Raw genomic sequence first — 12,367 nt, forward strand, 5'->3', positions numbered from 1 at the left:
TGATAACACTTCTAATAAGAGTACTAAGAGGAGCGATTCTGTACTCACCTTCCTGCCTCGAAGTACCGAACGCAATTAACCGTCCGCCCAGGATGGAACCGTTCGGAACTTTTGTAAGTCACTGCACGGCCGCTGCTTATGGTGGAAATGTAATAGATATAAGTACAGAGCGCGTGAGCGAACTAAAAACGCGATAGAGAAGTAGAGAGAGGATGTTCCGTCCTTGTCTAATGACGCGCACTTGTACAGGAAATATGTAACAGCGGTATACGAGCAGCGTCAGTGTCCACTAGTGTGCATGCCTGATTAAACAAGGACAGGAAGTATCTATACATGGTGTTCTCTTTCTATTTCCATGTTGCATCCATCTTACTATACAGTACACACACTCAGCTATTCTATCATTATATTTGTGCGTTGCTTATGTGTGAACCAAACATTTCCATGACAACAAATCGTTTGTCTCTTGTTTGATGCTCGGTTTTCAACAGAGTTGAAAGAATTTTTTAAGAGAAACGCAATGGACGGGTTGTTTTTAAAGTAATAAACGGAAATTCTCGTATCCATTGAGAAACGATAGGCGATTTGAAAGTGTCACTATGAACGGTGATTTATCGATGCAAGGTAGTATGAATAAGATATTTTATAATCTGCGAAAAAAGGTAAGGAATATTCTAGATTTTAGATTTTAGATTTTAGATTTTAGATTTTAGAATTTAGAATTTCCACGTCACAGACGAGTGTGTTTTGTTATTTGATTTGTAATATTGCTGCAGTTCTCTTAATAGCTGTTCGTTTCATGCGATACTCGCACATAGTATCTATGACTTTTGCTTCTAACAATTTTTATAATTAGACTGTATCAAATATTTTTAACGTTCGTGTTTCATGAAAAATCATGTGTAACTCGTTGAATTCGCAAATGTAACAAAAAATTACATGAAAAACCTTATATTATTGTAATGAAAAAATAATTATATTAGGAGGAGAGTCGTATTTCGGAACGTCATCGGAACATATTATACCTTGTATGTGATTATTTGGAACACAATGGGTGAGTATATTATAATTAAAATATATTCCTAGTTCCAATTCTTTTGAATAGTGTCAGTGACCAATCGAAATAGAAATCAGTGGACATCATGGAGAGAGAAGGCGAAACCAAATTTGAAAATTCGACATCGGTAATTCAGTAGTTAAGAATAACTCCATCGATTATGTAGATTAACTAGTTATAAACAAATATATGAAGTATAAATTCAAATTATTCTTATCCATCTAAAAATTGAAAATTAAAAAGCAGAAGACAAGAAATTATCTTCGAGGATTTATATAGTAAATACATTCTTTTGCCTGTCTTACCTAGAGATAAAACAGTTGTTTGATGGTTATCTTATAGTGTTCAGTCATTGCGAAAAATATTTTTAATTAGTTAAAAACTATAATTAATTAAAAACTACATTTTTTTATGTATATAGACGTTAGCGATGTATTATTCCGGGAAGCTCGTCTATCTCCCGAACATCGGGTTTGCGACAACATCGATTTGGAAATTATCGTTGCAGAGTATGAAAATTATTACAAGATGAAATTTCAAAAATATCCCATATTGTGTAAGAAAATAACTGGAAGGGAAATGACGAGGGAAGTGACAAATGCAAGCAAAACGTAAGAATTTAAATTATTTAACGATATTAAACGGTATTCAACGTATTCAACGTATCGTATTCAACGTATCGTATTACAATATGATCCAGTGTTTGTAGAAGTATTGAGACAAAAGCCAAATCTGTTAGTAAACAAGCGAGAAGTGAGCCTGTGAAAGAGACGAATCTACAGCAGAAGATAACTGATGACAATACGAATCATATTAATCTCGCAATGACAGTGACGTCAATATTCCCCAATGAGAGTGATGGACGTTCATCAGAAGAGCTATTTAACGTCCCAATGGAACAATCCATGCAATCGAAGATATTGAAATGCATTGAAAAGCTTTATTCAGATAATCCGGAATTACGAGGCTGAGGACATCTCATGCGTAAGTTATTTTCGATTAATATACATATCGTAAAGCTTTTAAACGATAAAATTCCCGTCGATAAACCGTCCAACGTATATCGACGATGACGTGATTTCAGTAACGCTTCAAATATCAAATTACGTAACACTTACTTAATATAGAGAAGACGCCATTTTATCTTTGTATCGTCACAGGAGATCATAGTAAACAAATTAAATGTATATTGGGATGACGTTATAGGCCTAGAGGAATGTAAAACCGCTGTTAAGGAGGCCGTTGTGTATCCCCTTAAGTATCCTATCTTTTTTGATGGCCCGTTTTCCCCCTGGAAAGGTATTTTGCTGTACGGCCCACCTGGTACAGGTAAGATACTCGTATTCTTTTCATTTCTGTACATGTTTACAAGAAATATACAAAACAGGGAAAACGAAGTTAGCGAAGGCAGTCGCGACAGAATGCCATTGCACCTTTTTTAACATAACTGCCAGCTCATTGGTCAGCAAATGGAGAGGCGATTCCGAGAAGTATATACGTGTAAGTTGCTTTGTCTATGTAAGTTTCTTTGTTCCTTTGTCTATGAAGGAGAGATTCTAGGTATAAAAAGATTTGATTTTATTTTTCGTCATTTATATATAAATAGAATAGTTGTTTGGAAAACGAAATGATATCATATTCGTGATGAGGCAATGAATTTAAGGAATTTCGAATATAATATTTAATGAATAATACATTTGTTAAACTGAACAGGTTTTATTTGAACTTGCCTATAGTCATTCGCCTACAATTATTTTTATCGACGAGATTGACTGGATCGCCACAAATAAAGGAGACTGTATATTGTCTGAACCTGCAAAGAGATTCAGATCAGAACTTCTTTCTAGATTGGATGGATTAGTGTCTAATGAGAATTCTAATGTAGTTCTTCTGGCTACAACTAATTCCCCTTGGTACGTATATCACGTTATTTCAATGTTTTCTAAGTAGAAAATATCGTAATATTTCTCCAAATTCCAAATATGTTATTGTGTTGTTTGAAGTATTCCTTCATTATTATTAGTATAATAGAACGATAATATTTATTGTAAATATGTTATTAGGGGCATTGATGCAGCTTTACTCAGGCGTCTCGAAAAGCAAATATACGTATCATAACCCAATGAAGTTGCTCGACTTGGTATATTCAAATTATACCTTAGCAACCACTTATTAGAAAATACAGATATTGTAAACCACATAGTAAAATGTACTGAAAGATATTCTTGTGCAGATATAAAATTGCTTTGTAAGCAAGCGTGGCTACTAGAAATAAGCCCGATATGGAGGAGACTTGAAAAGAAAGAAACACCTGTTACCACTTTGAAATATGAATTAAAAAGTTATGAAATATTAGCAAAATTGTTAAAAAAAATGTCACCTACAGTTATGCAAATAGATAAATATGATACGTGGAACAAATAAATACGCAATCGTAAGGACAGATATTGAAAAATATAAATAAATGCATTATCGTTCGAGAAATCATTCGCATGTGTGTGCATGTGTGTATGCGCGCATGTGTGTGCGCGCATGTGTGTCATGTGTGTCATGTGTGTGCGCGTGTGTGCGCGCACGCGCTATAGGCTAAGTTTAAAATGTTCGGTTGTATTATATCCTTGTATTATATATGTCGGAGATGAAAGGAAAACCGGAGCCTTCCCTTTGCAATTTTGAGGAAGCCTTCTAATGCTTTAGCCTAGATTTTATCATAACTGTAATTAAGCAATTGTCATTTGTAATTGTTTGATATTTGTGAAAGCGAAAGTGGGTTCGAGATGACAACTGGTCGCCGAACGTAGCCACGGTCACGGGATAAACGTTTTGCCTGACGAAGGTGTGGATCGGTTGTATTGTTCTCCCTAGAAATCACATAGAATTGTACTTTAGAGATGTCGATATAATGGGACACACGTTGTATTAGGAATCAATCTCCAGACAGAAACTGCCTAGCAACGGCGTTTGAATTTTTCTCGATGTTTCCAAAGAGTATACAACAAACTTTTGACAGAAATTGCCTAGCAACAACGATTGGAACCTTCTCGATGTTTCCAGCGAGCATATAACAAACAAATGCAGTCGTATAGCGAAAAAGATTTTCATCAGATATTCATTCGTGTGATCGCCTTGGAAAGTGATACATCGAGCAATTTACCGAGTGTCTTAGCAATCGTATTTTTTTGTGTTTAAAATTATTCTACGCATAGTAAAAAGTTATCCCGTTGACCGTGGATTCGTTTGAACCCAGGAACATTGTTAATAGCGTTAATTAAATTCATTATTCGTTAAATTTATTATTCGTAAAACATATTATTCGTTACTCTTATTATTCGTTAAACTTATTATTCTTTAATCTAATCATTAGTTAAACTTATCATTTGTTAATCTTATCATTCATTAAACTCAATATTCATAATATTTTGCAAAATCTTGTATATTCGCGTAAATATAATCTCTGTTTCGTAAAACAATGGCTAATTATTCGTTCCTCTTATTGTTCGTTAAACTTATTAATCTTTAATCTAATTATTAGTTAAACTTATCGTTTGTTAATCTTATTATTTATTAAACTCATTATTCATAATATTTTGTAAAATCTTGTTTATTCGCGTAAATATATTCTCTGTTTCGTAAAACAATGGCTAATTCAAACGAAGGATCATTACGCGCCTTAAATCCTAATGATAACCCGACATATATATGTGAGTGTATTTTATCAAAAATATGTTTTTTATGTTTTCTTATCTTAGTAATTATTTTTAAAAAAGTCTTAAAGTCTTATATGAAAATAAAGCTGTTCTTTATTTCAAATAATTGAAGTAAATAAATACAATGAGTTTTATATTTTATTATATCTTATATTATTGTTATATTGTTATTGAAAAAATTGATATAATCAACAGTTCTTCCTGTTCTCTTGATTGTTTCTTGCTCGTTTCAAACCATGATAATAACCTACAAAAGAAATAACATAGTCCATTGAAAATTTAATATACAATAAAATACTTATATGAAATAATTACCTGTGTAATATACCATGTAACCACTAATATACCATGACATCAACATACTTGAAAGTGCGTCTGTATCATTATCTGGTGATCTAGTACATTTTATTAAAATTTCGTATTTTTTTTCCAAATAAAATGTTAAACATATTCCAAATTACTTATTAATATTAGAAGTATTCAGCATTCCATTAGAATTTTTAAATTGTACTTACTTGGCCATTAATTGTGGTGGTAAAGGAGGTGCAGGTGGCATTATATCAGTCATCGAATTGAAAGATGGTCCCGGTATGAAGTGATGTTTATACGCATTTGCTTCTTCAGAGTCACAATCCATTTTTTCTACATTATATTTTTTCGAATTTACATTTGTAGAAAAATTAGTCTCACAAGTCTCATCGTTCTCTTCATTGAATTTCTCTTCCAAAGCTTTCTTTTGTTGTGCTATTTGACTTTGCAAACCTTCTGATTCTAAAAGAGAACTCAACTCGACTTTCTGTGTATTACCATAGCCTAAACACAGAGTAAAAGAAATTTTTGTCATTTAATAGAATGACTGAGTGCCATTCGGTTACTGTCCTTACAGGCAATGTATTAGAATTTCCCGTGCATAAATGTATATGTATAAATGTTTGCCTTGATATATGTAGTAATAATCACTCGTCTAATGAGGAGAATTATATTCCAAGCAGCTAATAATGAACAATAAGTAACATGCATGTTTATGGTTCATGACCCTATATCCCACGGGTCTCCCCATAGACATTGACAGGTACTCCTGCCCAGTTAAGGACCTGCTGAATGACACTGTGATAGACTATGCGAAAGCCTTTACTTCATATATATATATATTTTTAGTACATTTCTTAATTGACATAACCATCATGCTAAAGGTATTACCTACAAATTTTACAACACACGTGCTGTTGAGGTTATTCGGTGTGTAAACAGAGAAAACACGTGGATAAATTGTAAGGTAGAAAATATATTTAAATAGAAGTGTAATAAGTAAAAATACAATTTGAGCTGGTCCAGATCCGCACGCTAGCTGTGTTACCTAATAACTGAAAAACCCCGAAGCCAACGTCGCCTGTCTACTGTTTATGGCCTGACTTCGTCGCAGTCTTTTGTCTACACGCTGTCGATGGCTTCAGTGCTTGAGAAAACTAAAAAAGACCAGATGTAGAGTTTTCTTAGAAGTGGTAACCACTTCAACACCCTCCCTAAAACTCTACATCCCTACAAACAATTATCTCAAATTTACAAATTATCTCTTAATATTTTCTAACTCTTGTCGTAAATATCTGAAAATTAATTTGTCAATGCCTTCTCAAGTACATTTGCCAGCCGCCTTTCTCTTTTCCATACAAATTAATTTATTACACAAAAAAAAAAACTAGAAGACTAAACAGATCATGTAGAGTTTTTCCTCTTTTTTTTTGAGAAGTAATAATCACTTCGACACCCTCCCTAAAAATTCTACATGTTTACAAACAATTACATTTTAATATCTTTTTTACTTTTCAAACCTAACTTTTTCCTTAAATATTCAAATCTCGGTTTTGGCAACGCCTTTGTACATATATCTGCCAATTGCTCTTCGCTTGTTACATACGTTATATCAATTTCGCCTCTATTGTATAAATCTCGCAAGAAATGATATCTTACGTCAATATGCTTACTTCTTTGATGGAATTCTGGATTCTTAATTAATTTCACGGCACTAGTATTGTCTACACATAGCATATACTTAAGGATCTCTAATTTACATTCAAGAAATATTTTCTTTAGCCACATAATTTCTTTCGCTCCTGAGGCTGCACTGACATATTCAGCTTCGGTCGTAGATAGAGCTATACATTGTTGTCGCTTACATTGCCATGCGATGGCCGCATTCGCATACTTACATACAACGCCTGATGTCGACTTTTTTGTTTCTTTGTCGCCTGCATAGTCAGCGTCGCTAAAGGTTTCGAGACTGCCTGCTTTTGTATATAAGAGTCCCATGTCTGCGGTCCCTTTTATGTAGCGCAAAATTCGTTTGACTAATTTCCATTGATACTGGTTTGGATTCTCTAAGTGTCTCGCCGCTATATTTATTGCAAAACTAATATCTGGCCTACTTACGGTTTGTAAAAACATTAAGTTCCCTACGGCTTCTCTGTATGGTGCGTTACAATCATTATCGCCTATGTTACTTTCGTTCCAATTAGTCTCGATAGGTGTAGAAACACTGTTTGCCTCATTCATATTAAATTTTTCCAATATGTTTTCGATATACCTACTCTGATGAATGAATATTGAACCATCTTCTAACCTATTAATTTCAAGTTCAAGAAAACTCTTTACTTCTTTCGAACTCGTAATTTTGAATTCTTTATTTAAATCATCGAAGAATTTATCAATTAAAGATTCGTCTGAAGCTGCTACCAGTCCATCGTCTACGTATATGGTCATCAACATTAATTTGTCGTCTTTTGTATAAATATAAAAACAAGGATCTGCGTTACTCTGATAAAATTTTAAGTTCGAGATAAATTTTGTGAAACGTTCCGTCCAACATCTTGGAGACTGTTTTAAGCCATATAGGCTTTTTAGCAATTTACAAACCCGATTTGTACCATCATCATAACCTTTAGGTTGTTTCATATAAATATCTTCTTTCAGACTTCCATATAAGAATGCGGTTTTAATGTCGAACTGTCCGAGGTGTAAATTATTTTTGGCTGCAATACCGAGCATTAATCTAATTGTGTCAAACCGAGCAACGGGACTATATGTTTCCTTATAATCTATGCCTTCTTTCTGTGAACACCCTTTTATTACAAGTCGCGCTTTGTATCGTTCCGAGTTGTCCGGATTTAGCTTTATCGTTAAAACCCACCTATTCTAAGTACCTTCTGATCTTTAGGTTTTTCTACAAGTATCCACGTCTTATTTTCATGGTGCGATTTCATTTCATCATTCATAGCTGTTTCCCATAACTCTTTCTTTTCGGATCTCATCGCTTCATTAAAATCCACCGGTAATTTTTCCGCCACGTACGTTACTGGGTTACCATAAAAATCGGTTCGTTTGATCTTATCTCTATCTCTCAATTGTCTCACATTGTCGCTAGTTCCATGAGGTTGTTTTTCATGTTCACTCTCTGCACTTTCATACGTACATGCTCTATCGCTCTGCGCACTCACATCTTCGCGCTCGACAATTTTCGGTAAACTTAATTTTACGAATTTCGCATTTTCTAGTTCAGGCTTAAATATTACGTCACGGCTTAATATTACATTTTTTACTGTTGGCACGTACACTCGATACCCTCGTTCGTCATCTAAATAGCCTACCAAATATCCTTTGTTAGCCTTTTTGTCAAGTTTTGTCCTTTTCTCCGCAGGTATGTGAGCAAAGCACTCAGTACCGAAAACCCTAAACTTTTCTAAATTCGGCGGTTTCCCGTACCACAGTTCATATGGTGTTTTCTTATCTTGTCTTGTCGGCCCCGTCTTATTTATGACATGTACTGCTGTGTTCATGGCTTCGGCCCATAAGAACAGCGGTAGATTTGGTTTCGAATATAGCATCGACCGACCTGCCTCTACTATTGTTCTATTTTCCCTTTCTGCGACACCATTCTGTTCAGGAGTGTATGGGACGTTAATCGTGTGCCTAATTCCCTGACTTCTTAAAAATTCTTTGACTTCTTTATTTTGGAATTCTTTCCCTCCATCACTATGAATTTCTTTAATTTTATCCTTAAATTGATTTTCAACTTCTAGGCAAAAGGTTTTTAGTTTTTCAATTACTTCTGACTTACGTCGTAAGAAGTAAATCTTTGTGAATTTTGAAAAATCATCTTTAAATGTCAGAAAATACAGTTTCTTGCCTAATGACTCGACTTCCATAGGTCCACATACATCCGTATAAATAATTTCGCGAGGTTTAGTCGCCCGATTGATTTTCTCGTGAAAACTCGATCTATGCTGTTTCCCGTACGCGCAACCTTCACAGAAAAAGTTATTATCCTCTACAACTTTCATATTTGAATTCTTTAAGAATTCTTTAACATGTCTGATGTTCTGATGACATAGCCGTTCGTGCCATAATTGCAATGTGTCCGCGTTTGACTCCGCTCTATTGCTAAAATTACAAACTGACGGTATGATAACTCGCATATCTACTTTATACAAATTTCCGATAACAGAACCTCTTGCTATTATTTTCTGATTTTGTAAAAATATGCAATTGGTCCCTTCCTTTGAAATACAAAAATCTATGCCCCTTCTTGCGACAGATCTAATCGAAAACAGATTTCTTTTCATACCTGGTACGTATAGAACATCGTTCATTGTACATGTTACCCATTTGCCGTCCACAAAAGTCTCTACTCTGATTTTTCCTTTGCCGCACGCATCCATGAACGGACCATCGCCGATCTCTATCTTCACCGTGTTATCGAATTCTTCGAAAACGCTGAACCATTCCCGTCGTCCTGTCATGTGATCCGTAGCTCCTGAGTCGATTATCCAAACATCAGCGTTTGCCGTTTGTATCGCTGAGGTACTTCCTAATAGACCAATTCCGCTGTGATCCCGATTTTGGTTTCTAGGTTCCTGGTTGTCTCTATTGTTGCTTCTTTCGTTATTTTTAAAACAGTTTTTGCTGGTGTGGCCTTTCCTTTTGCATATAAAGCATCTAAAGCAATCCTTCTTTAGATGGCCAACTTTTCCACAGTTAAAGCAACTTGGTCCTTGTTTCTCGTATTCACGTTTACTTGACTGCTTCTGCTGTTCCCTTTTATAATTATTACCTTTTGTTACCAGTGCCACCGATGTTTCCTGGTCGTCTTTCTTCCATCTAATTTCTTCCGTCATCAGCCTGGTACTAAGCCTGTCTAAGGTCTTCTTTTCTTCTTCCACGGAATCCCACGCACTGTGAAAATGATCGAATTTGTTTGGTAACACCGATAAAATGCGTGTTATCAGCATTTTCTCGCCAATTTCACTCCCAAGGACTTTCATCTTCGCCGCTATGAGTTCCAACTTTGATAGGTTGTAAGAGACATTTTCAGATTCTTCCCATTTAAAATCGAAGAACTGCTTCTGGACCATATTTAAATTCTCATCCGACTTCATGTCATATACTGTATTCAGCTTTTTCCACATTTCATGTGCTGTCGTGCAACATAAAAGAAGATCCAACGGTTTCTTTCCTACTGAGGTCACGATTAATTTTCTCGCTAATCGATCTGCTTTCAAAAATCTTCCACGAGCGATTTCTTTCTCCGCGCTGTTACCTGGATGACACAAATTCCCTTCACACACGTTGATCAGGTCGTCATCTTCCTCCAAAAGTGTACGCATAACAAAACGCCACTGGAGCCAATTTTCTTCGCCGCGTAACATCTCGACCTTCGCACTTGCTGATTCCATTTTAGCACTATCCCTTATTTTACTAAGCACAACACTTTAACAATTTATTCATTTCACGTTGCTACCTTGCAATTTACAGCCCTGGGCCCATAACCTGTTGAGGTTATTCGGTGTGTAAACAGAGAAAACACGTGGATAAATTGTAAGGTAGAAAATATATTTAAATAGAAGTGTAATAAGTAAAAATACAATTTGAGCTGGTCCAGATCCGCACGCTAGCTGTGTTACCTAATAACTGAAAAACCCCGAAGCCAACGTCGCCTGTCTACTGTTTATGGCCTGACTTCGTCGCAGTCTTTTGTCTACACGCTGTCGATGGCTTCAGTGCTTGAGAAAACTAAAAAAGACCAGATGTAGAGTTTTCTTAGAAGTGGTAACCACTTCAACACGTGCCATTGTTTTCGTAAATTTTTGATATTATAGCTTCATAAGTTTCTCCATCCTCTGAGTATATTGCACGATAAGGTGCTCCTATGATCCATTTCTATAGAGAGAAGATGTGTATACAAATAAATATAAGTAAATAGCAAAATAAAATAATTTGCTTCTTAATCAATATATTTAATAATATTCTGTATCAAATTTGTAATATTCTATCAAAATCACAACCTTGTGTAATTTACTTGCGTGTTTAGGCTGCTTAAGATTTTGTAGGTTTTCTTTCGGTTGAGAATTTCCAACATCCATTCCCATTCGCTTGATAACTTCTTCTTTTGCTAAATATATTGCTTTATCATATGCTTCTATTAATGCACTATCATCCCAAACATTATCATTGGCTGTGTCTGTATCCTTTTGAGATAGCAAATTATACGTTATTAATATTGATACAAGTATTTTATTATCAAACTATTGCAAATTATCATATATGTCATTTTTCAAAAATTGACTAAAAGGTAGTGGATACTGTTAATTACTATTATGCTAAGATCTTGTACTAAAATAATGTTAAAACCATTACGTTTCCATTACCATACATACGTTTCCATTTCCTCGTATAAAAAGAACATTCATATCATCTGCCATTTTAAAATAACATCATTTAAATATTGAATTTGCTTCTGAAATATTAATTTGTCTCATTTCTTTAACTCTAACACATTGTAAACAATGATGACATTATACCAACTATAATACTAAAAATCTATTCCCCATTCATTCGAAAGATTATTTTTTGAAGCAAGGTTAACATTGAATGTTCCCAAACTTCAATAACTGTATTTTACTTTCTTTACAATATCTAACAATATATTAGAATACTATAAAAAAATATTGTATGCACAAGAAACTGTTTATAGCGAAATAGCAAAAGAATTAATCACATATTATAACTAAAACGAGATTGTTAAGTAGATTATATTATACTGCATATGCGTTAGTGTTTCAGCTGGTAAATATAGTTTTTATATCTGAAGATAAATAAGATTTAATTCTATAAAATTGCATAATGAATTATACATATATCTATTACTATTCGTATTTCCCCTTAGTTGTATGTTGTCAATAGCATCAATCACGAACATATAAATAAATATAGAAGAAACCGTTCGGCAATGGAAAGGGAAAAATGAACATGGAAGACAAGAAAGTTTTCTTCATATTTAGCGTATGCGTGATACGCTTTGAATGTCTCAGATAAAGATAAAGATACTCTGCTCATTTCTATTTGTTCCGCAGAACGAGAAATTTGTTGTCTTTCATATTGGTTTTTACGATTCAATTTTTGGGCAGTTTTCCCTAGCGAGTGTCGGTCCCTGTTTGATATAACCAGACCGTAATTTATACAGATATGTATTATAGATATATATTTGTAAAACTGAAATCAGATGAAATAAATGTTGCCTGAGGTTTTAAACGTTTAATAAAAACAATATTTC

General features: G+C 34.3%; 1 protein-coding gene across 7 annotated transcripts; it reads left to right on the forward strand.

The window, feature by feature from the left end:
• The first annotated feature begins 932 nt into the window (after nt 1–932).
• On the forward strand, nt 933–3,425 carry LOC117240679 (katanin p60 ATPase-containing subunit A-like 2). 7 transcript variants are annotated; one of them, XM_033506706.1, is made up of 8 exons: nt 938–1,054; nt 1,128–1,184; nt 1,479–1,668; nt 1,758–2,041; nt 2,264–2,386; nt 2,445–2,557; nt 2,771–2,970; nt 3,121–3,425. In XM_033506706.1, exons 4-8 carry the CDS (start codon nt 2,038–2,040, stop codon nt 3,173–3,175), a joined length of 495 nt encoding a protein of 164 aa, XP_033362597.1. In that variant the 5' UTR covers nt 938–1,054; nt 1,128–1,184; nt 1,479–1,668; nt 1,758–2,037; the 3' UTR covers nt 3,176–3,425. The 7 variants fall into 7 exon arrangements, with proteins under 7 accessions (XP_033362602.1, XP_033362597.1, XP_033362599.1 ...); XM_033506708.1 differs by having other exon boundaries at nt 938–1,184; nt 1,767–2,041; XM_033506709.1 differs by having other exon boundaries at nt 938–1,184; nt 1,770–2,041.
• Nucleotides 3,426–12,367: the final 8,942 nt, after the last annotated feature.

Source organism: Bombus vosnesenskii, unplaced genomic scaffold (genome assembly GCF_011952255.1).
Source record: "Bombus vosnesenskii isolate JDL3184/JDL3185 unplaced genomic scaffold, Bvos_JDL3184-5_v1.1 scf7180000014836, whole genome shotgun sequence".
Classification (NCBI taxonomy): Eukaryota; Metazoa; Arthropoda; class Insecta; order Hymenoptera; family Apidae; genus Bombus; species Bombus vosnesenskii.